The 25,800-nt window shown below is 46.4% G+C and overlaps 1 protein-coding gene and 1 long non-coding RNA gene across 3 annotated transcripts in view; one reads left to right on the top strand and one right to left on the bottom strand.

Moving 5' to 3' along the window:
• Positions 1 to 25,800, top strand: part of NPR1 (natriuretic peptide receptor 1) — a 173,042-nt gene that overhangs the window by 101,022 nt on the left and 46,220 nt on the right. Inside the window, exons 9-11 of the mRNA XM_068252423.1 lie at positions 8,158 to 8,232; positions 9,939 to 10,016; positions 23,567 to 23,671. Of these exons, the coding sequence (XP_068108524.1) occupies positions 8,158 to 8,232; positions 9,939 to 10,016; positions 23,567 to 23,671 (258 nt within the window). The remainder of the gene's footprint in view (positions 1 to 8,157; positions 8,233 to 9,938; positions 10,017 to 23,566; positions 23,672 to 25,800) is intronic.
• LOC137532191 (uncharacterized) overlaps positions 1 to 25,800 on the bottom strand; it is a 242,214-nt gene that overhangs the window by 63,229 nt on the left and 153,185 nt on the right. Inside the window, exon 4 of one of the 2 annotated variants that reach the window (XR_011023878.1) lies at positions 13,530 to 13,653. This is a non-coding gene — a long non-coding RNA (uncharacterized lncRNA). Of the gene's footprint in view, positions 1 to 13,451; positions 13,654 to 25,800 lie in introns of those variants that run through there. The other variant, XR_011023877.1, reaches the window with a different exon arrangement.

A 25,800-nucleotide genomic window follows, 5' to 3' on the forward strand; every position in this document is an offset into this window, starting at 1 on the left:
TAAAATACAATAACATTTGTAAAGCGCTTTTCTCCCACAGGACTCAAAGCATATAGATATGTCTCAGATCAATACTTAGTTGCAGGCTGGACTGTGTTACAGAGGAATAGTCAGGTGTTCATAAATGCCAGATTAAATAGGTGGCTTTTTAGTTTGGACTTAAATGCTTCCAGGGATGGAGATGTCCTGACTGGGTGTGGCAGGGAGTTCCAAAGTGTAGGGGCAGCATGACCGAAGGCTATGGCTCCAGAGGTTTTGAGATGGACTTTGGAGGTAACCAAGTTATTTGATTCTTTTGATCTACGATTTTGACGGGTGTGATGCAGTTGTAACAAGTTCTTCAGTTATCCAGGCCCAGATTGTGCAAGGATTTGAATGTCAACAAGCCAATCTTAAAGAGAAACCGTGACCAAGAATTGAACTTCGTCCTAATCAGTAGCTGATACCTCCTTTTACATGAGAAATCTATTCCTTTTCACAAACGGATCATCAGGGGGCGCTGTATGGCTGATATTGTGGTGAAACCCCTCCCACAGGAAACTGTGAGGACCATGGTCCTGGAAGTTTCCAGTCTGTGAACCTCATTGCACTGTGGGGAATAACTGTTTACAGCTGTTTCCAACTGCCAAAAAAGCAAGTATTGTAAAATGAAGCACTTTTTTTTTTGTTACATTATTTTCACAGGAGTTCCTCTTTAAAGAGAATTCTCCAGTGGAGTGAGCAACTGATCAGTGTTATGTAGCAATGGTGGGGTTGTCTCATTAACAGGCTGTACTAGCTGCAGGCAGTGCAGGTCTTTATTTGGAAGGCCTGTATAGAGAGCATTGCAATAGTCCATTTATGATGGGATGAAGGCATGAGCTAAGTTCGGAAGGTCCTCTGAAGGAATAAGGTGCATAATTTTTGTGATATTCCTTAGTTGAAAGAAGGAATGTTGTACAACAGCTGAAATTTGATTCCCGAAGCTTAATTTCCTATCAATCAGTACATCCAGCCCCAGGCTGAGTTGTTTAAATCTCAGCTGCCTATCGTTAGTAGTGCTGGTTGAAACTGGAGCTGCTTTGCTGTCGAGCGCTGACCTCCAATGACAAGAACCTCAGTTTTGTCAACATTTCGTTTTAGCCAGTTATCATTCATTCACTCCTGAAGTTTTAAATGTGCCATGCCATGTATCAGTGTATCATCACCGATACTGTATGCGCCAAATATAATTCCAGGTACAACCCCCGTTGTACTTGGTAGTAATAAATAATTCTGATTGAGAGGCAAGGTGGCTTCTGGCAAATTGTTTCAAAAAGGTTGGAGAGGCCGACCTCCATTTGGCCATATTCTTCAGAAGCCTTGACTGGCTGAAATTCTCACCTACTACACTCATAATACCTAACCTCCAACTACTATCTTCTGACCCACATGTAGATCCCCTATGCTTTGTCATGTTAGGTCCATCCCTTGGTGTTCTGTATTTTGTCTTAGCTAAGAAGCCTAACTCCTCCATTTCTCTTTAGTCCCTCAGATGGTGCTCTTGGCCAAAGACTACGCTCTTCCTCTCCTTATCATAAAACTTTGGATACACTGGGCCTGATTCACAAAGCGGTGCTAACAGTTAGCACCGTGGTGAAAAGCCCTTTATCACGCCTAAACTCTGTTTAGGCATGATAAGTTTAGGTGTGATAAGTTTAGGTGTGATAAGTTTTTAGGTGTGATAAGTTTAAGTACCAACTGGGCTAGCACCGCAGTGCACAGCTGATCAAAAGTTTTGCGCTAGCAAAGTCTGGTGCACTTTGCATAGAGTTTAATGGCGCTGCTTTGCGTGCGGGACTTTGCGTGCGATCTAAACTTATCTAAACTTATCTAAACTTAGCATGCCTAAACTTATCATGCCTAAACTTATCATGCCTAAACTGAGTTTAGGCATGATAAAAATGGTTATCACGCCTAAAGTCTTTAACTGGGTTATCACCGCTTTGTGAATCGAGCCCACTCTCTCACATAGGTTTTCTATGTCCATTAGTTTAGTCAACTCACAACATGTTTCTTAAACATGTTTCATACTGGCGATGACTAGGTGGATCTCAACCAGCATTTAGTCTAATGCTCAATATATTGATATACAGTAATTTCGGACACTGTAAAATCAGTGCAGGAGATTTAGGCGCAGCTGGAGCCACCGTAGGCCGTAATAGGCATTACGGCTATAGCGGCACTCAGTGAGTAATTTGGGTGCCGTCAAAAGACAGAGCACAAATTACTACAAAAACACTGTAATTCGGCCGCCAGCAATAGCTGGAAGCTGAATTACGCCTTTCCCCCACTATCCATGGCGACTGGAGGGGGAAGAGTAATTAATGCAAATTTCATAGGTAAGCCATAGTTTACCGTGAAGGGCACGTTTAATAACAGCTTAACCACTTAAGGACTGCAGTCATAAAACCCCTTAAAGGGACACTTAGGTCAAACAAAAAAAATGAGTTTTACTCACCTGGGGCTTCCAATAGCCCCCTGCAGCTGTCCAGTGCCCTTGCCGTCTCTCTCCGATCCTCCTGGCCCCGCCGGCAGCCACTTCCTGTTTCGGTGACAGGAGCTGACAGGCTGGGGACGTGAGTGATTCTTCGCGTTCCTGGCAACAATAGCGCCATCTATGCTGCTATAGCATATATCATATACCATACAGCAGCATAGAGAGTGCTAATGTGTCTGGGAACGCGAAGAATCACTCGCGTCCCCAGCCTGTCAGCTCCTGTCACCGAAACAGGAAGTGGCTGCCGGCGGGGCCAGGAGGATCGGAGGGAGGCGGCGAGGGCACCGGACAGCTGCAGGGGGCTATTGGAAGCCCTAGGTGAGTAAAACTCATTTTTTTTGTTTGACTTAAGTGTCCCTTTAAGGACCAGAGCCTTTTTTTCCATTCGGACCACTGCAGCTTTCACGGTTTATTGCTCAGTCATACAACCTACCACCTAAATGAATTTTACCTCCTTTTCTTGTCACTAATACAGCTTTCTTTCGGTGCTATTTGATTGCTGCTGCGAGTTTTACTTTTTATTATATTCATCAAAAAAGACATGAATTTTGTCAAAAAAATGACTTTTTTAACTTTCTGTGCTGACATTTTTCAAATAAAGTAAAATTTCCTATACATTTGAGCGCGAAAGTTATTCTGCTACATGTCTTTGATAAAAAAAACCCCATTCAGTGTATATTTATTGGATTGGGTAAAAGTTATAGCGTTTACAAACTATGGTGCCAAAAGTGAATTTTCACATTTTCAAGCATCTCTGACTTTTCTGCGCACCTGTCAGGTTTCATGAGGGGCTAAAATTCCAGGATAGTACAAATCCCCCCCAAATGACCCCATTTTGGAAAGAAGACATCCCAAAGTATTCAGTGAGAGGCATGGTGAGTTCATAGAAGATTTTATTTTTTGTCACAAGTTAGCGGAAAATGACACTTTGTAACAAAAAAAAAAAAAAAAAAGTTTCCATTTCTTCTAACTTGCGACAAAAAAAAAATGAAATCTGCCACGGACTCACTATGCTACTCTCTGAATACCTTGAAGTGTCTACTTTCCAAAATGGGGTCATTTGTGGGGTGTGTTCACTGTCCTGGCATTTTGGGGGGTGCCTAATTGTAAGCACCCCTGTAAAGCCTAAAGATGCTCATTGGACTTTGGGCCTCTTAGCGCAGTTAGGCTGCAAAAAAGTGCCACACATGTGGTATTGCCGTACTCAGGAAAAGTAGTATAATGTGTTTTGGGGTGTATTTTTACACATACCCATGCTGGGTGGGAGAAATATCTCCGTAAATGACAATTGTTTTATTTTTTTTACACACAATTGTCAATTTATAGAGATATTTCTCCCACTCAGCATGGGTATGTGGAAAAATACACCCCAAAACACATTATACTACTTCTCCTGAGTACGGCGATACCACATGTGTGGCACTTTTTTGCACCCTAACTGCGCTAAGGGGCCCAAAGTCCAATGAGTACCTTTAGGATTTCACAGGTCATTTTGAGAAATTTCGTTTCAAGACTGCTCCTCACGGTTTAGGGCCCCTAAAATGCCAGGACAGTATAGGAATCCCACAAATTACCCCATTTTAGAAAGAAGACACCCCAAGGTATTCCATTAGGAGGATGGTGAGTTCATAGATTTTTTTTTTTTGTCACAAGTTAGCGGAAATTGATTTTAATTGTTTTTTTTCACAAAGTGTCATTTTCTGCTAACTTGTGACAAAAATAAAATCTTCTATGAACTCACCATACTCCTAACGGAATACCTTGGGGTGTCTTCTTTCTAAAATGGGGTCATTTGTGGGGTTCCTATACTGCCCTGGCATTTTAGGGGCCCTAAACCGTGAGGAGTAGTCTTGAAACCAAATGTCGCAAAATGACCTGTGAAATCCTAAAGGTACTCATTGGACTTTGGGCCCCTTAGCGCACTTAGGGTGCAAGAAAGTGCCACACATGTGGTACCGCCGTACTCAGAAGTAGTATAATGTGTTTTGGGGTGTATTTTTACACATACAGATGCTAGGTGGGAGAAATATCTCTGTAAATGACAATTATTTGATTTTTTTTACACACAATTGTCCATTTACAGAGAGATTTCTCCCACCCAGCATGGGTATGTATAAAAATACACCTCAAAACACATTATACTACTTCTTCTGAGTACGGCGATACCACGTGTGACACTTTTTTGCAACCTAGGTGCGCTAAGGGGCCTAACGTCCTATTCACAGGTCATTTTGAGGCATTTGGATTCTAGACTACTCCTCACAGTTTAGGGCCCCTAAAATGCTAGGGCAGTATAGGAACCCCACAAGTGACCCCATTTTAGAATGAAGACACCCCAAGGTATTCCGTTAGGGGTATGGTGAGTTCATAGAAGATTTTTTTTTTGTCACAAGTTAGCGGAAAATGACACTTTGTGAAAAAAAAAACAATACATATCAATTTCCGCTAACTTGTGACAAAAAATAAAATCTTCTATGAACTCACCATACTCCTAACGGAATACCTTGGGGTGTCTTCTTTCTAGAATGGGGTCATTTGTGGGGTTCCAATACTGCCCTGGCATTTTAGGGGCCCTAAACCGTGAGTAGTCGTCTTGAACCCAAATGTCTCAAAATGACCTGTGAAATCCTAAAGGTACTCATTGGACTTTGGGCCCCTTAGCACAGTTAGGCTGCAAAAAAAGTGTCACACATGTGGTATCGCCGTACTCAGAAGAAGTAGTATAATGTGTTTTGTGGTGTATTTTTACATATAACCATGCTGGGTGGGAGAAATATCTCTGTAAATGACACATTTTTGATTTTTTTTTACACACAATTGTCCATTTACAGAGAGATTTCTCCCACCCAGCATGGGTATGTGTAAAAATACACCACAAAACACATTATACTACTTCTCCTGAGTATGGCGATACTACATGTGTGACACTTTTTTGCAGCCTAGGTGCGCTAAGGGGCCCAACGTCCTATTCACAGGTCATTTTGAGGCATTTGTTTTCTAGACTACTCCCCACGGTTTAGGGCCCCTAAAATGCCAGGGCAGTATAGGAACCCCACAAGTGACCCCATTTTAGAAAGACGACACCCCAAGGTATTCCGTTAGGGGTATGGTGAGTTCATAGAAGATTTTATTTTTTGTCACAAGTTAGTGAAAAATGACACTTTGTGAAAAAAACAATAAAAATCCAATTTCCGCTAACTTTTGACAAAAAATAATATCTTCTATGAACTCATCATACACCTAACAGAATACCTTGGGGTGTCTTCTTTCTAAAATGGGGTCACTTGTGGGGTTCCTATACTGCCCTGGCATTTTACGGGCCCAAAACTGTGAGTAGTCTGGAAACCAAATTTCTCAAAATGACTGTTCAGGGGTATAAGCATCTGCAAATTTTGATGACAGGTGGTCTATGAGGGGGCAAATTTTGTGGAAACGGTCATAAGCAGGGTGGCCTCTTAGATGACAGGATGTATTGGGCCTGATCTGATGGATAGGAGTGCTAGGGGGGTGACAGGAGGTGATTGATGGGTGTCTCAGGGGGCGGTTAGAGGGGAAAATAGATGCAATCAATGCACTGGGGAGGTGATCGGAAGGGGGTCTGAGGGGGATCTGAGGGTTTGGCCGAGTGATCAGGAGCCCACACGGGGCAAATTAGGGCCTGATCTGATGGGTAGGTGTGCTAGGGGGTGACAGGAGGTGATTTATGGGTGTCTCAAGGTGTGATTAGAGGGGGGAAATAGATGCAAGCAATGCACTAGCGAGGTGATCAGGGTTGGGGTCTGAGGGCGTTCTGAGGTGTGGGCGGGTGATTGGGTGCCCGCAAGGGGCAGATTAGGGTCTAATCTGATGGGTAACAGTGACAGGTGGTGATAGGGGGTGATTGATGGGTAATTAGTGGGTGTTTAGAGGAGAGAAGAGATGTAAACACTGCACTTGGGAGGTGATCTGATGTCGGATCTGCGGGCGATCTATTGGTGTGGGTGGGTGATCAGATTGCCCGCAAGGGGCAGGTTAGGGGCTGATTGATGGGTGGCAGTGACAGGGGGTGATTGATGGGTGGCAGTGACAGGGGGTGATTGACAGGTGATCAGTGGGTTATTACAGGGAAGAACGGATGTAAATAATGCACTGGCGAATCGATAAGGGGGGGTTTGAGGGCAATCTGAGCGTGTGGGCGGGCGATTGGGTGCCCGCAAGGGTCTAATCTGATGCGTAACAGTGACAGGTGGTGATAGGGGGTGATTGATGGGTGATTGATGGGTAATTAGTGGGTGTTTAGAGGAGAGAATTAATGTAAACGATGGATTTGGGAGGTGATCTGATGTCGGATCTGCGGGCGATCTATTGGTGTGGGTGGGTGATCAGATTGCCCGCAAGGGGCAGGTTAGGGGCTGATTGATGGGTGGCAGTGACAGGGGGTGATTGACGGGTGATTGACAGGTGATTGACAGGTGATTGACAGTTGATCAGGGGGGATAGATGCATACAGTACACAGGGGGGGGGGGAGGGTCTGGGGGGGTCTGGGGAGAATCTGAGGGGTGGGGGGGTGATCAGGAGGGAGCAGGGGGCAGTTTAGGGACTAAAAAAAAAATAGCGTTGACAGATAGTGACAGGGAGTGATTGATGGGTGATTAGGGGGGTGATTGTGTGCAAATGGTGGTCTGGGGGGTGGGCAGGGGGGGGTCTGAGGGGTACTGTGGGCGATCAGGGGGCAGGGGGGGGCAGATCAGTGTGTTTGGGTGCAGACTAGGGTGGCTGCAGCCTGCCCTGGTGGTCCCTCGGACACTGGGACCACCAGGGCAGGAGGCAGCCTGTATAATACACTTTGTAAACATTACAAAGCGTATTATACGCTTCCTATCCGGCGATCGTCGGGTTAACAACCCGCCGGCGCTTCCGATTGGCCGGCGGGTTGACGTCGCGGGTGGGCGGAGCCTATTGCCGGTGGATGCGCGCGCATCCCAGCGCGCGATCCCCGGCCAGAGAGTGCCCCAGGACCTGACGCCAATCTGCGTTACGTGGTCCTGGGGCTGCCACTTTGCCGCCGCCAATATGAAGTAGGCGGTCGGCAAGTGGTTAAAACTATCAGCCTTACCTATATGCATCAAGTCAGATCTACCTCACTGACACACCAAATGACATCTCTTATAGGCAGTGGCGTAGCTAAGGAGCTGTGGGCCCCGATGCAAGTTTTACAATGGGGCCCCCCAAGCATGACAATTGATACGGCGCACCAAAACCTGCCAATGGCAACTACAGTGTCAGAGATGCAAGAAGGGGATGGGGAACAATCTGTTAATGATTACCACTATTCAAAGTATCTATAGAAGTGATTATTATGAGCACAGGACCAATAGAGAGCTAATACTGTGGTTGAGGGAGGGCCCTTCGGGGCCCCGCTGGCCCAAGGGCCCCGATGCGGTCGCTACCTCTGCACCCCCTATTGCTACGCCCCTGCTTATAGGAGACCCTACTCTAGAAGTTCTAAAAGTTATATTAGCTGGGACTCCTAGTCTGAGAACCACTGTCCATTATTCATAAGCCTGTTAAGATGTTTTGTGTATATCTACATACCAGTATGTCTTTACTTCAAATTCTTGTGCTCAGTTTGTGATCAGTACTTCTGATTTATCTGCAGAGAGGTTCCAACTACGGCTCCCTCCTAACGACGGAAGGTCAGTTTCAAGTTTACGCCAAGACAGCATACTATAAGGTAACTTCACTCTATCCGTAACTATCCGTGATTATAATTCTCTGACCAATGGACAATAGTGATGGGATAATTGGTAAAGGACACCTGTAACCAATGGGGGTGGGGGCTACATATTTACCTATGTAGAGGTGAGGCTTTGAATCACTTTGAGCCTTCCCAGTACTCTCTGTGTCAACTCGTTCCACCGCCGGGGCCACTGTTCCTGCGACTTTAACTTCGAGGAAGCCTTCGGGTCTCTACAGAAGACTACGGAAGTACTCTAAGTCTGGTCTCTAAGTATTTCCTAAGACCAGCAGCTCCATGCTGCGCATATGGAGGCGTTGACTCGTGTGTGAGCAGTACGGTGCTGCTTGTCTTCGGAAGTGCTTAGAGACCTTGAGTACTTCTGAGGAGACCCAAATACGCAGCCAGAGGGAGATTTGAATGGAGGGGATCTTATGCCTACTGTAAAAACCGACGCTATCAAAATGTAACTTAAAGTGTACCTGAGGTGGCGTTACTAAAAGATTTCATACATACCCAGGGCTTCCTCCAGCCTCGGGTAAGTAGCAAATCTTTTTTTGTTACGCCATCTCAGGTTTACTTTGAAGACAATTCTTCAAGTTTACATTTTCAAAGTCTCATCTTGCAGTGCTGGGGTCTAAGGTTCAAATTTTGGCCAGGACACTATCTACATGTATGTAGAGAAAGATGATGAACCGGCACTGCTACAAAGCTGCTTTAATAATATCCCATTTTAACACTTGTATAAACCAGGCAAAGCGTAGTATAGCTATATACAGTGATGGTGAAGTAAAGTTATTGCACATACCATTACAGGTGAGAGACGAGTAGTATATCGGTGCGGTGGGTGCTGGAGCCTGGCAGCCGTTTTACGCAAAGTAGCGCTTCTATGGAGGCAGCCTCCGTAGAAGCGCTACTTTGCGCGAAACGGCCGCCAGGCTCCTGCACCCAGCTGCTCAGACCCTGCTCGAGGGTTGCATCTACGTAGTGCCAGTTTTCTCTTCCTCTACACAAGATACACACTATCTACACAGGTTTGTATGTTCTCTCACTCTTTGTGTGGGCTTCCACCGTAAAATAGTTTCCCGCTAAATAGGCTTTGATTACGGTAAAGCCATTAGAGACTGACTATGGGCTCGATTCACAAAGCGGTGCTAACCCAGTTAAAGACTTTAGGCGTGATAACCATTGCACCACGCTGGTGAAAAGCCAGTTTAGGTGTGAAAAGTTTAGGTGTGATAAGTTTATGCATGCTAAGTTTAGATAAGTGTAGATAGCGTGCAAAGTCCCGCACGCAAAGCAGCGCCATTAAACTCTATGTGAAGTGCACCAGACTTTGCTAGCGCAAAACTTTTGATCAGCTGTGCACTGCGGTGCTAACACAGTTGGTGCTTAAACTTATCATGCCTAAACTTATGACACCTAAACTTATCATGCCTAAACTTATCACACCTAAATTTATCACACCTAAACTTATCATGCCTAAACTGAGTTTAGGCGTGATAAAGGGCTTTTCACCAGGGTGCTAACTGTTAGCACCGCTTTGTGAATCAGGCCCTATGTCTGTGATAGGTATTAGATTGTGAGCTCCTTTGAAGACCATATAGGAATGTGTATCTTTAGATGTACTCAGTTAAGTGCTGGGGTAATTAACTATTAGTTAATAATGTAAATTCAATCCTATTTTATTTCCTATTTCGCAGGGTAACATTGTTGCTGTGAAGTACTTAAACCGGAAACGGATAGAGCTGACTCGCAAAGTCTTGTTTGAGCTGAAATACGTAAGTTGAGAACACTATTTAAAGGGAAACATCTGTGTGGCTAGGCTTAGATAGAAGCAGTTATTGGCTGATTATTGATCTATATAAAGCTTTGTACACATGTTCAGTAACTGTTACCCTTAAAGGGAACCAGAGAGGAACGGGCTGAAAAAAAAAGAACAAGCCTTTATACATACCTGGGGCTTCTTCCAGCCCCATAAGCCTGGATCGCTCCCACGCCGCCATCCTCCGCTTCCTGGAACCGCCGTTACCGGGCCCGTCACTTCCGGCGGACGCGGCCAATTGTCCGCATCACAGGGGCTCCCTCCATACATGTACGCATGCGGCTGCACAGCAGGCAGCCTCATGCGTACTTGTATAGAAGGAGCTCCGTGTGATGCGGCGAATCGGCCGCGTCCGCCGGCCGACTGGCCGACTAGCGGCAATGACGGGACCCGGTACCGGCGGATCCAGGCAGCAGAGGACGGCGGCGTGGGAGCGATCCGTGCCTATGGGGCTGGAGGAAGCCCCAGGTATGTATTAAAGCTTCCCCCCAACCTCTCTGGTTCCCTTTAATATTCACTGATGGATCGGTAGGACGGCAGTTTGAGAAATGAGTGCTGTACAGATACGCTGCATGGCTATAAATGTGCTGCTTAATGGAGAGAGGAGGGATGATGGGTGGTAAATAAGCAAGCAGCATTCTGCAGCACAAGGAGCTGCGGAATATGTTGGCGCTATATAAATAAAAAAAAAATAATAATAATAATAAAGATAATAGGCTATGCTAAGGGACATTGGGGTGTATGTAGTAAACTGCATTAAGCATAATTCCATGCGTAGTGTACTGCATACACTACATTGTGCAACATCTGAACATGTGCTAAATTCTCAGCCATGATGGCGTATAATTGTATAAGCAGAGCATTTTCTAGCATGCGAATGGGGCCGAATATATACATATACAAGGCATATCTCCCAGCAGGGTTCAGGACTCGATCTTTTGAGCGACATTGCAGGACCGAGGTTGTACAGATGTGTTGCTAGCCTGCAGGCTAGCAACGTGTTCAGTTGTTATACGGGAGGGGAGGAACGGGAGTGATGTCACACAGCAAAGCAGGGAAAGTGGGGTGAACAATGCTCTCCGCCGAAGCGATCCGCCAGGCTAATTGCTGGTCAGGGCATTTGTGGGAATAATTACTGGCAAGAATCTCTCTCTTCCTGTGTCTTCACTCTGCCCTCCTCCTTTTCCTCTGAAGTGACTCAGCTGTTGCCAGGGCGATGTGTCTATTCAGAAGAGGGAGGGAGGAGCAGAGTGAAGACACAGGCATAGAATGTCTCCTGGCTGGCAATGATTACATTTGCCGATGAGGTAGAGATAATGAAGTCTCTGCAGTGAAAGTAAACATTTTTACACACAGGGAATGTTTGGGAAAGCTTTCAAATGTCCTTTTATGCATCTAACAGGCGTTACTGAAATTTTAGTTTTGTATAATCCCACCTCCGGGCGGCTACTCTGATGCGCTACCGCACGCGATCGTGGGCGCGCCCCCGTGTCCCCGCGGTGTCCCCCGGTAGCCCTGGGATCAGTGAAAGGGAACATGGTTCCCGATCACCGATCCCTGTTCTTTTTGAAAGGGGTATACTACAAACATTTTTTAACCACTTCACCACTGAGGGGTTTTACCCCTTCAGCATCCGAGCAATTTTCTCCTTTAAGCGCTCCTTACATTCATTCGCCTATAACTTTATCATTACTTATCATAATAAAATGAACTATATCTTGTTTTTTTCACCACCAATTAGGCTTTCTTTAGGTGGGACACTATGCCAAGAATTATTTTATTCTAAATGTGTTTTAATGGGAAAATAGGAAAACATTTGGAAAAAAAAACATTATTTTTCAGTTTTCCGCCATTATAGTTTTTAAATAATGCAAGCTACTGTAATTAAAATCCATGTAACTTATATGCCCATTTGTCCCAGTTATTACACCGTTTAAATTATGTCCCTATCACAATGTTTGGCGCCAATATTTTATTTGCAAATAAAGGTGCATTTTTTTCAGTTTTGTGTCTATCCCTAATTACAAGCCCATAATTTATAAAGTAACAGTGTTATACCCTCTTGATATAAATATTTAAAGATTCCATTCCCTAAGGTAACTATTTAAGTTTTTTTTTTATTGTAATTTTTTTTAATTTATTTTAATATTATAAAAAAAAAATATTGGTAACAATTGGGGAGTGTGGGAGTTAATGAGTTAAAATGAATAGTGAAAAGAATGTATTTGTATGTGAAAATTTTTTTGGGGTGTAGTATTACTTTTTGGCCACAAGATGGCCACATTTTTTTTTCAGGCGTCCTGCAAGCGCCGGAAGGATGCTTGCAGGAAGGGAGGCTGGGAAACTGAGTTTTTTCACAATGATCGCGCTACTTCTCGTGGAAGCATGACGATCATTGCGGGGGCAGAGATCAACGAACGGGAATGGATTTTCATTGATCTCCGGGCGAGCGGGCAGCGGCGTGCACGATCGCGGGAGTGTGAGCAGGAGCGCGGACAGCGGTGGCAGCGGCGGGGGGTGCGTATATCTACACTCCGGGCGGGGAACTGAAGTCCAAAGGAGCGTAGATATAATGTACCCGGGCGGCGAAGTGGTTAAATTATAAGCTTGTAAATAGTGATGGGCGCAAAACGGAAACAATGCACCTTTATTTCCAAATAAAATATTGGCGCCATACATTTAAATGGTATAATAACCGAGACATACAGGCAAATAAAATACATAGGTTTTAATTATGGTAGCATGGATTATTTTAAAGCTATAATGGCCAAAAACTGAGAAATAATGCATTTTTTCCATTTTTTTCTTATTAATCCTGTAAAAATGCATTTACAGTAAAGTGGCTCTTAGCAAAATGTACCACCCACAGAAAGCCTAATTAGTGGTGGAAAAAACAAGATATAGATCAATAAATTGTGATAAGTACTGATAAAGTTATTAGAGAATGAATGGGAGGTGAAAATTGCTCCGATGCATAAGGAGAAAAATCCCCGCAGGCTGAAATGGTTAAGCACCAGACATGTCCAAATACAGTTCTGTATATTGGGAATATAAAACAAATGGTATGCAAAAGACTCGATATGCGCCATTCACAGAGGAGTGCAAAAACACAGACAGCCCTATCGGACTACACATGTCAATGCAGCTGCCCAAAGTACAAGAGACCTGAAAACTTCCATACTGAGAGTGATCTTCTAATCTGGGTAGAAGGGGCGAGAGGAGAACGCTTGGATATAAATGTATGAAATTATGCTACAGCCTGGAGAAAGGATTAAACATTAAACCTGGATTTATGTGTATTTATGGTGAACTGCAATTCCTAGTCCCATTCGATTATTTTTATCACCATCATTTTTTTACTACTGTGTTTCCTTAAGCTTTTATTGTTATTTTAAACCAGCTGTTTATGGACAAACTGTGGTCTTCACGCTTCTCCAATTAACAAAGATGGCCTGGCAGGTTTACCCACCTGGTTGGCGAATGGATACGTAGACGCACATACATGTCGGTTATCTCTGCTTCATCTTGCAGTGTCTCATATATAAGTCTGTGGGTGTATCCAGTAGAGGAACTTCAAACATGGGCTCCAGGGCCTGGAAAGGAAAAACAAACAGAACAATCAAATGAAAAAAGGAGAAGTGGCCTCCTCAATGATGACAACTTCACAAAACAAATACATTTTAATATACACTGGCAACATGTTTCGTGGGTCTCAGCCCACTTCAGCAGGCCAATTGTAGTGACACAGTAGTCTGTGTAGCCTAACAAGAAGTTATCCTTTTTTATTTTAGTTGTTTTGAACTCAGTTTTATAAATTTCAGGGCGCCTCTTACCTCCTGACGTGATTTTCACCCTCCTCTGAAGAGGTGTTATTGGTCCTACGTGGCATAGCCACACTCAGTACCAGCTGTTTTTTGCTTTGTTTTTTTCTAAGATAGCGACCTATTGGAAGCCCGAGTGGAGTGAATCTCTGCCTGCCTCAAGTGATTGGTTGCCTCTTCTACAACCCACTTTTGTGAGAACCATTTTCCTTTTTCCCACTCATTACTCCATGTGGTGACTATTAGACTCCTGTTCTCTTTTTCAAGGTGTCAAGTCACCGTTTTTCCACACGAAGGGAGTGTTACTCACAATAGTGGTTTGCTAATTGGCAACCACACTAAACTGCATGTGGAGAATTCTGTCTCGACGTGGATCAACTTGGGAATCTTCTGATTGCTGTTGGTCACTCTCTGGAAAAATCAAAATGAAAAACCATCCTGGATATCAGCTACCATGGGAGGACCTCTAAACTGGGGCAAAAGTGGGAGGGTGGGTGAGGCACCACAGAGATATAAAATATTAAAAAACTGTTTAGCTTAAATAGTCTTACCTCATGCGAGGAATGGGAAATAAGAAATGTTATTGGACACAAAGATGAATTGTTTCATGGGCCTTACCAGCCTACTCAGGTGAATAGTCAATAGGCAGGAGCTCCAAGTCCACGATGATCCCTGTTGTACAGTCCCTCTGCATGACCACATAACATGCCCCATGATATCCAGCTACGCCTGACACAAGCGCACTAAAAAGTGTCACCTATTTCTGCTTTGCGACGACGGAATAAATTGTTGGTGATGTATTTGTGTTCGATGGACTTTTCCTACTCCACATGGACTGTGAAGGTCAATGAGTATCATTCAGAGAGGGCCTGTCCATGTAGACTGTAGTGGAGCTTCCCTGTTCTTATAAAGCCTCCTCTGAAGGCCAAGACATCACACTTGGTTGGAGTGACTCTTTAACCCCCCGTTTAACGTGCTTATCACTACAAATGGGAAGGGACACAGGGTATGCGCCGGAGTCACGAGGTACAGGAGGGCCCCGTTGGCCGTGGAGAAAGGCGCAGAACACAGGAGGAAGACACACAGCTAGCAGAGATCATGAGGTACATGTCAGTATTGCTACACAATCCTCCTGGTGCAGCTCTTCCACTCAGGCGGCCTGGCATCTGGAAGCCATCTTGCTCCTGACACTTCCTTGGCTCCCTGGTGCAGGAATTGCTGCTGACAGGACAGAAAAGCCTCTCCTCAAACATAAACAGCCTTGTTTGTTGTCATTTTTATTGTGTGAGCTGGCGGAAGCCCGCGTCCCCCACCGCTTAACCCGAGCTGTTCGGCTTCAGCGACCTTCTCATAGAAACCTCTCAGAGGGGCCCCGGTTATCTCCTCATCTGAAGAGATGGACACCTAATGGCTGCTGGAGGGGTGGCAATTGAGCAGCCTCGTATGCTGGGTATTCCAAGCACAGATGGGAAATCAATGCCTCTTAATAAAAAGCGCAGAGAATGGGCTGCAACCGCCACGCCTGAGCGATCAATTCTGCTCGCAGTGAAACCGGTCGCCTTTTTTTTTATTTTTGGGAGAATTGCCAGGGGTGATGTGTGCTAAAGAGGAATGCGTGTTTTGATTTGAAGATTGATGAGAGCACTTAACTGTGCCTTCTACCAACATTTCTGCTACCGCCAAATGGGCAGCTTTTGAGGGGGTCACTGCTGCTCACTGCTGAGTCTCGGAAGGACGACGTGGGCACAGGATGACTGCGGGGGGCTGCAAGAAGCCCCAGCTAAATTCAACTGTTTTTTTTTTTTGACAGGCTTAAGTATACTTTTAAAAGGCATTTTATTGATAGGGTGTGAAAATGTCACCTAGGAGAAAAAGTGGATTAAATTAGGGCCACAATGAGAAGGCAGGACTTTGGAGAAGACCCTGGTGCTGGGAAAGATTGAGGGCAAAAGGAGGAGAGGACAGCAGAAAGTAAAAAGCAGGCACATGGGGGGTGGGGCGGATTCAAGCACCCCTTTTCCGTAACCCGCCAACTCCGGCCCCTTCCTCCTGGACTTCCTCCTTATAGGACTGCAACAGACAGTCTGTTGCACTGTACTGGCCTTGTACTGTGTGGTGGGGGGGGCAAGGTAAGAGGACACACGTCACGGAAGGAGGGGGAGACGGAAGCCCAACAACTGCTGGGGTTTTTTGTCAGGGTTTTTTTTGGGGAGGGGGGATTGGGGAGGGGTGCTGCTATCTGGGTTTGAGGGGGTTGTTATTTCCTCTACAGCCTAGGGTCCTTGGGTGGTTAAAAGTATTGGCCGGGAGGTGGGATTTTTTTTTATTTGAGCACCCCCTCTTCTGCATGGTCCTGATGAGGAGGCTAGATAGTCTCATGGAAGCAACAAGCATGAGCTTGGACAAGCTTCGAGAGGCAGTAGAGAATTGAGGGGCCTGATGTGCTGTGGTCCATGGCAGTGGTGTAGCAATAGTGGGTGCAGAGGTTGCGACTGCATCGGGGCCCATAGCTCCTTAGCTATGCCACTGGTCCATCGGGTCACAAAGAGCTGGACATGACTGAATAGCAACTGAAACAACAAACCGATGAGGCTTCAGAGGTTGAACTTGGTGGACAACATCTTTTCTTCAGACTAACTGCCACTCTGTTCTCTACCCTGATAAAGGGGACCTGCCGTGGCCCCAAAACAGTCATTGGTGATCATCAGATGGATATCTGATGTATGACACAATAAAAGACGTTTACTTTATACTCAGCCCTCTAGACTTGCTCTATTGCTGATTACTGGTCCAGCACCTGGAAATGCTATATACAAGGCCGGATTTATACTTTTCATTTCCCTAGGCCAAGGGCTCGATTCACAAAGCGGTGCTAACCCAGTTCGAGACTTTAGGCATGGTAACCATTGCACCGCGCTGGTGAAAAGCCAGTTTAGGCGTGATGGGCCTGATTCACAAAGCGGTGCTAACCCAGTTAGCACGCCTAAAAGACTTTAGGCGTGATAACCATTGCACCATGCTGGTGAAAAGCCAGTTTAGGTGTGATAAGTTTAGGCATGATAAGTTTAGGCATGCTAAGTTTAGATAAGTTTAGATCGCACTCAAAGTCCCGCACGCAAAGCAGCGCCATTAAACTCTATGTGAAGTGCACCAGACTTTGCTAGCGCAAAACTTTTGATCAGCTGTGCACTGCGGTGCTAACCCAGTTGGTGCTTAAACTTATCATGCCTAAACTTATCACACCTAAACTTAACATGCCTAAACTTATCACACCTAAACTTATCACACCTAAAATTATCATGCCCAAACTGAGTTTAGGCATGATAAAGGGCTTTTCACCAGCGTGCTAACTGTTAGCACCGCTTTGTGAATCAGGCCCGATAAGTTTAGGTGTGATAAATTTAGGTGTGATAAGTTTAGGCGTGATAAGTTTAGATAAGTGTAGATAGCGCGCAAAGTCCCGCACGCAAAGCAGCGCCATTAAACTCTATGCGAAGTGCACCAGACTTTGCTAGCGCAAAACTTTTGATCAGCTGTGCACTGCGGTGCTAACGCAGTTGGTGCTTAAACTTATCATGCCTAAACTTATCATGCCTAAACTTATCACGCCTAAACTTATCACGCCTAAACTTATCACGCCTAAACTTATCACGCCTAAACTTATCACGCCTAAACTTATCACGCCTAAAATTATCATGCCTAAACTGAGTTCAGGCGTGATAAAGGGCTTTTCACCAGCGTGCTAACTGTTAGCACCGCTTTGTGAATCAGGCCCCAAGTATGTTGTGGTTCCCCTTCTTTGTACAGCAGCGCCCCTCCCATTCCATGTGCAGCCCCCTCTTCCATGTGTAACACCCATATACAGCAGCGCCCCTCCCATTCCATGTGCAGCCCCCTCTTCCATGTGTAACACCCATATACAGCAGCACCCTTCCCATTCCATGTGCAGCCCTCTCTTCCATGTGTAACACCCATATACAGCAGCACCCTTCCCATTCCATGTGCAGCCCTCTCTTCCATGTGTAACACCCATATACAGATGCACCCTTGCCATTCCATGTGCAGCCCTCTCTTCCATGTGTAACACCCATATACAGCAGCACCCTTCCCATTCCATGTGCAGCCCTCTCTTCCATGTGTAACACCCATATACAGCAGTGCCCCTCCCATTCCATGTGCAGCCCCCTCTTCCATGTGTATCATCTATGTACTGTAGCCCCTCCCATTCCATGTGCAGCCCCCTCTTCCATGTGTAACACCCATATACAGCAGCCCCTCCCATTCCATGTGCAGCCCCCTCTTCCATGTGTATCATCCATGTACAGCAGCCCCCTCCCATTCCATGTGCAGCTCCCTCTTCCATGTGTAACACCCATATACAGCAGCCCCTCCCATTCCATGTGAAGCCCTCTCTTCCATGTGTATCATCTATGTACTGTAGCCCCTCTCTTTCATACACAGCACTTAAACAGCCAAGAAACAGTGAGAGAAATCTTGAGGTTTTACTGCGGGGAGGTTCAAAGCTCTGTTTCATGGTTTAAAATACAGTGTGTGGTTTATAAACCGCAAATATGACAGAGTGATGTAATGTTATAAAAAAAAAGCTATATAACTGGAAATAAAAATATGAGACTCTTTTCTTTGCTACTAATGTTCTATTCCTTATCCATACGACAGATACAATTCATTGTATCATAAGTTTATTTTCGCTTCAGGCTTGCTTTAATGCAGGAGCAGGGTGAGCCATTTTTCGGCTTTGCCCTGCTCCCAAATATCCGGAATCTTCAGTCACTTGTATACCTCTGTGAAAGCTCCAAATGGCAGAAAGGATTGCCGCTCTCTCTGCGGCGTCACCTCTGTCGCTCGCCTCCATGCTATCCATGCCCTTGTCTGTAGCATTTGCTGCGTCCTTCACATCCCCCCCCCCCCCCCCCGCTCTTGAAAGCTCTCAGTAATGCTATTTACCTCGCCCTGGCATTAATCAGAAGGGCCGGTGACATTTTGCTAATGTTTGCAGCGCTCAGACTGCGCTCCTCCCCTCCGTCTCCCTCTCTGCGGACAGCGAAGAAAAATATCTACATTTAATTCAGCACCATCGCCAAGATCCGCCGCCGCCACACACTCGCACTGAATATTACTTAGATTATTCAGCAAAACACATTTATTCCAGCCGAGCAGGGGGAGCTTCAAGGCTGAGCTGAATGTTCTCAAAGGCAGCGGCCGTTAAAGAAACACTCCGGGGAAAAATACTGGTAAAACTCTTCCAATGCTTTTATTAAAGCATAACTTTCCCCCCCCCCCTTTTTTTTGGGGGGGGGGGGGAATAGCGTGAGGGAAAGTTGGAAGCTCTGTCAGGTTTGTATGACGGTCTGTGCTCCGGCTGGCGAGACTTCTTCGCATCTGGAAGAGCGTTACAGGAAATCTGCTGATTAGCGGCAGAATCCCGAGACAAAAAGTGAACAAGTCGCGAGACAATGTGGTGTTGTGAGTCAAGGATTAGGAAGGAAATGTAAGATGAAATACTCACACAAGTGGGCCAGTGCTAAGGTAACTGGTGTAAATGCAGGGGGTAACAATGGCCTGAACCCACCGGGGGCAAAACCAGATGTTCAGTTGTAGGTTGCAAAAAACAATTAACCCTTCGCACGCTCGCATGCAAATGTTCAAACAAATGCATTCACAGATTCACTCATCCAGGCACAACTGTTATCCCTACAGCTAAGTTAAAAGCCGGGGTCTTAGTTCACAGAAGAATGTATTCTTGCTTAGTCACCTATACTGCGCAGAAGTACCCAGGTAAACGGAGGTGTCGTAACTCTGGCCCTGTAACATGCATAGTGCAGACATGCCAACATTCATTGCATCAAACCTATCTAGGGATTAGGAGCACACATCCTGACGTCCTCTCCTGGGACAGATAGCGCATCGTACCAATCGCACAAGGGAGCTGACGTAATGTATCCATGCGCACCATGCATATACACCAGCATAAGCTGTGTGCTAACGTAATGTATCCATGTGCACCATGCATATACACCAGCATAAGCTGTGTGCTAACGTAATGTATCCATGCGCACCATGCACATACACCAGCATAAGCTGTCTGCATGCTGACAAACACAAACAAGGGAAGGAGGGAGTACACTGAATTAAAACCCTAGTTGTAGGTTGCTTCTCAAGGAAACAAACAACCCTCAAGGGGTACAACTTACAGGAACGTAATGAAGGGGACCCGCCATAAAAGAAGAAAAGGTTATAATGATTATAAAAAAAGTATAAGTATCTGACCTGCCTTCAAAAAGATGATGCAAGCTGGTGAGCAAGGCTGGATCTAGACTTTTTGCCGCCTAAATTAAGCCCCCTGCCCACCCTCATGCCACCCTACAGGTAAGAAGTGTGGCCAGTGTCCAAGTCCCCTCCCCCCTATTATAAGAAGTGCCAGTGCTGCCCTCTCTTCCCCATCTGAATAGCAGAACGCACTGCGGAACACTAACATCTACTTTCAATGTCACATCCTTTCCTCTTCTTTACTGAAGGTAAATGTGAAGTGGCTTTTAAAAAAATAAAGGCAGTTAAAGTACTTACCTATGGAAAGGGAAGGCTCTGGATCCTATATAGCCTACCCTGTCTTCTCTAGCTCCCCTTGTTCCGGTGTTGTTACCCCCCCCCCCTTGAGTGTATATGAACCAATTGGTTAAATACACATCTGTGAGCCCATGGGAGACTTCAAAAGAACGCACTTGTGCACTCGCAGTACGGAGCTGCCTGACTTCGGAAGCACTCAGGGACACAAGTACTTCTGAAGCCCCCCAAGGCAGCAATTTGTATTGCCTTTATATTACCTTGTAGCCTAAAGCTGGCCACTAACGGTCCAATTTCTAGCGAAAAATCGTTCGAGCGATCAGAAATTCTGATCGGACGAAAAATCGTTCACTACACCATCAACTAACCAATCCTTGCTTCCTATCTATCACGACCACCAAGAAAATCCAAATTTTCGTTCGACGAAAATTCATTCGGGCGACATTTTTTTCACTCGTTCATAATCGATTGTGTCCACCAATGGAAATTATTTACAACCAATCCGATCAGAATTTCTGATCGCTCAAACGATTTTTCGCTAGAAATTGGACCGTTAGTGGCCAGCTTTACACCATGCAGAAGTATCCCTCTGTAGGCTCTTGATTCATGTCCTGTGACATCAGGAGCCTGCAGAGAAAGGCTGCTGCACTGTGATAGGCTACAGTGCAGAAGAGGGGAGGACCCAACGTTGGAGATAGGCTGCAGTGCAGAAGAGGGGAGGACCCAACGTTGGAGATAGGCTGCAGTGCAGAAGAGGGGAGGACCCAACGTTGGAGATAGGCTGCAGTGCAGAAGAGGGGAGGACCCAACGTTGGAGATAGGCTGCAGTGCAGAAGAGGGGAGGACCCAGCACTGGAGATAGGCTGCAGTGCAGAAGAGGGGAGGACCCAACGTTGGAGATAGGCTGCAGTGCAGAAGAGGGGAGGACCCAGCGCTGGAGATAGGCTGTAGTGCAGAAGAAGAGAGGATGCAGCGCTGGAGATAGGCTGCAGTGCAGAAGAGGGGAGGACCCAGCGCTGGAGATAGGCTGCAGTGCAGAAGAGGACCCAGCGCTGGAGATAGGCTACAGCACAGAAGAGGGGAGGGCCCAGTGCTGGAGATAGGCTGCAGTGCAGAAGAAGAGAGGATGCTGCGCTGGAGATAGGCTGCAGTGCAGAAGAGGGGAGGACCCAGCGCTGGAGATAGGCTGCAGTGCAGAAGAGGAGAGGACCCAGCGCTGGAGATAGGCTGCAGTGCAGAAGAGGGGAGGACCCAGCGCTGGAGATAGGCTGCAGTGCAGAAGAGGGGAGGACCCAACGCTGGAAATAATCTGCAGTGCAGAAGAGGGGAGGACCCAGCGCTGGAGATAGACTGCAGTGCAGAAGAGGGGAGGGCCCAGTGCTGGAGATAGGCTGCAGTGCAGAAGAAGAGAGGATGCTGCGCTGGAGATAGGCTGCAGTGCAGAAGAGGGGAGGACCCAGCGCTGGAGATAGGCTGCAGTGCAGAAGAGGAGAGGACCCAGCGCTGGAGATAGGCTGCAGTGCAGAAGAGGGGAGGACCCAGCGCTGGAGATAGGCTGCAGTGCAGAAGAGGGAAGGACCCAGCGCTGGAGATAGGCTGCAGTGCAGAAGAGGGGAGGACCCAGCGCTGGAGATAGGCTGCAGTGCAGAAGAGGGGAGGACCCAGCGCTGGAGATAGGCTGCAGTGCAGAAGAGGGGAGGACCCAACGCTGGAAATAATCTGCAGTGCAGAAGAGGGGAGGACCCAGCGCTGGAGATAGGCTGCAGTGCAGAAGAGGGGAGGACCCAGCGCTGGAGATAGGCTGCAGTGCAGAAGAGGAGAGGATCCAGCGCTGGAGATAGGCTGCAGTGCAGAAGAGGGGAGGACCCAGCGCTGGAGATAGGCTGCAGTGCAGAAGAGGGAAGGACCCAGCACTGGAGATAGGCTGCAGTGCAGAAGAGGACCCAGCGCTGGAGATAGGCTGCAGTGCAGAAGAGGGGAGGACCCAGCGCTGGAGATAGGCTGCAGTGCAGAAGAGGGGAGGACCCAGCGCTGGAGATAGGCTGCAGTGCAGAAGAGGGGAGGACCCAACGCTGGAAATAATCTGCAGTGCAGAAGAGGGGAGGACCCAGCGCTGGAGATAGGCTGCAGTGCAGAAGAGGGGAGGACCCAGCGCTGGAGATAGGCTGCAGTGCAGAAGAGGAGAGGATCCAGCGCTGGAGATAGGCTGCAGTGCAGAAGAGGGGAGGACCCAGCGCTGGAGATAGGCTGCAGTGCAGAAGAGGAGAGGATCCAGCGCTGGAGATAGGCTGCAGTGCAGAAGAGGGGAGGACCCAGCGCTGGAGATAGGCTGCAGTGCAGAAGAGGGGAGGACCCAGCGCTGGAGATAGGCTGCAGTGCAGAAGAAGAGAGGATGCGGCGCTGGAGTAGGTATTTGTTCTCCACCTCACGTTCTGCTATGCAGATGGTGTTGGTCTATGATTTGCGGGCTGAATAATATGATTCAGGTGGTTTCATGGTAGGTCTGGCCATGCATGCTGCTGGGCAAAAGGCGACAACATCACAGTATGCGTTGTCACATGCTTCCCATCTGTGGCCCAATACCCTCTGTCATCTTTTTGGAGACAGGTCACACTGTATACTTATTCTTGGCTTTGTTGATTCTAATAATTTTAACTTTTTGTGGGGGTTCTGCCAGTAGTTTCTTGTCAATAGTTAGTTTGAGTACACAATTGTTTCCTGTTTTGAAAGATTCAATGGGCAACTGCAGTGAGAAGACTATGGAGGCTGCCATATTTATTTCCTGTTAAACAATACCAGTTGCCTGGCAGCCCTGCTGGTTTATTTGGCTGCAGTAGTGTCTGAATCCCACCAGAAACAACCATGTAGCGCATCATGTCAGATCTGACAATAATGTCAGAAACTCCTGATCTGCTGCATGCTTGTTCAGGGGCTATGGCTAAAAGTATTCGAGGCAGAGAATCAGCAGGACAGCCAGGCAACTGGTATTACAAGGAAATAAATATGACAGCCTCTATAGTATACCTCTCACTTCAGTTGTCCTTTAACAAATATCTGATTTATGAAGTGATCTACCTAACATTCCTCTCCATTTTGTTTACAGATGAGGGATGTGCAGAATGAGCATTTAACGCGCTTTGTTGGAGCTTGTATCGACCCTCCTAATATCTGTATCCTGACTGAGTACTGTCCCCGCGGCAGTCTGCAGGTAAGAGCGCTGCCCCCCATATGTACATCGTAAAGACCACGCCCACCTTCATCCTGCTCATGGGAACAACTGACATCTACATAGTGGGCTTCATCTACTAAGCCTCACCACCATTTGTAAAGCAGAAAACAGCTGATTTTACCAGAGGCGTATCTAGAGGGGTACAGCCATGGCTCATGACATGGGCACCATGCCTGCCCCTCCTCCTTCATGCTGCACCACTATACTAGGGGATGCCTCTCACTACCTGTACTGGGGTGGCTATTTATACTGGGGGACACCTCTCATTACCTTTACTGGGGACACACCTCTCATTACCTTTACTGCAGAGACACCTCTCACTACTTATACTGTGGAGGAGGAACATCTCTCACTACCCTCCCTATATGGCGGGGGGGAGGGGCTACTCATGCTAGGAACCATCTCTCACTACCTATACTTGGGGGGGGGGGGAATTATACTGGGGGGACATATATCGCTACCTATACCGGGGAGGCTATGGGGGACATACTGAAGGAAATACTGAGGTAAAAAAATTGTAAATTGTCATGCGTTTTTTGGGAAGGTAAAGTGCAAAACTGTTAAGAATAATATTAAATGCAACATGTGGGTCATGCAAGACTCTAAAGCCCTATTAGTACAAGTAATTAGTGGTCATATAAGCCACTTATATAAAATTTACATATTTATTTAAGGCAGGGATGTCAAACTGGTCCTTCGAGGGCCGAGGTCCTCACACATTTTTGACACAGGTCAAATTAGCTGATGGGACTGAATTAGGAAAGGTGTGGTCCATCAGGTAGAAAGAGATTCCTCTCTTTCTCAGTCCATCCTAAACACTGGCATGGATCTGGCCACACCTGTGGTTTAGGGTCAATGTTTGTTTGTTGATGTGGTTGGGGAATTATGTCATACTAGTTGACCTAAGCCCGATTAAAACGGGCTCTAGGTCTCTGTCACACCGCCGCATGTCAGTGCACATGCGCGCGCACGCGTCTGCACACACTTGCCCGGCTCCCTGGTCCTGTCCTCCTGTCCCAACGGCCATCCATGCAGTACATGTGCAGTAGCGCAAACGCACGGACACAGGGCCAGGATAACGCAGGGACACTTGGGATTTATTACATAGGATTGTATGTTTATGTTACTTATCTAGCTCCTGACAAAATCTTTTTAGATGAAACATGTCAAGCACTTCTTATAACAACGTAGATATTTCCAGCATCTCTTGTCCATAATCCCTTGTATCATTTTAGCTGTACTAGTTCCTGCCAATACGAGTACGTCTTGTTTAAAGTGTATCAGAGCTCTGTTCAATAAAAAGATTTATACATGCCTGGGGCTTTCTCCAGCCCCATCCGCTCGGGTCACCCGATACCAGAGCTGCGGGAAGACTGAGGACGGCGGCGCGGGAGTGATCCCAGCGATTTTTCCATAGATTTTTTTTGTGTGACGAGCGATCGTTCACGTGACACGCCGGGAGCCATGCATGGAAGCTGGAAAGCCGAAGGGTGCTGCAGGAAGAGTAAGCACTGCCCGTTATCCCCTCAGGCATACCGGTTAGTTGATACTTCCAATTGCCAGAGTTTTGGATAATGGGGACTTTGCTACAGTATATAGAGGAGCAGCCTCACTGCAATACCACACTTCTCCGAGGACTAATGAGGGTTGGTTGTGAGAAGGAGCATATTCCTTAGCTGTAGACTTTCTAAATGTAGTAGTAGAGAAATTATTACAAAGATCAGTGCCTTCATCCAGGAAGAGTTGTAATGTCCCTGTTGTACTTGTAATCCAACTTGGTGTTCCTTTCATAGGAATTTAACATCCTTATAAATTCATCAATATTAGCCCTTCAAGCGCCAAGCAAATCATCTAAATACCTCTGCCATAAACGGTCATGCCTTTAAAACATCTCCTGGTCTGGACACTAACACGCTGTCTGATCCAGAATCTAAGATGCAAGAGTGCACAGACAGAGACGAGATGTCCCCATTGAGGTGCCTCATGTCTGCCTGAGAAACTTCCAAAGAAATGAGAAACAATTCCAACTAAGAACAAACTCCAGTAACCTAAGAATTAAATTATTAGGCTCAAAGAATGACCAAAAATTCTCTGCTAGATGCGCATCT

The sequence above is a fragment of the Hyperolius riggenbachi genome, chromosome 9 (assembly GCF_040937935.1).
Source record: "Hyperolius riggenbachi isolate aHypRig1 chromosome 9, aHypRig1.pri, whole genome shotgun sequence".
In the NCBI taxonomy this organism is placed as follows: domain Eukaryota; kingdom Metazoa; phylum Chordata; class Amphibia; order Anura; family Hyperoliidae; genus Hyperolius; species Hyperolius riggenbachi.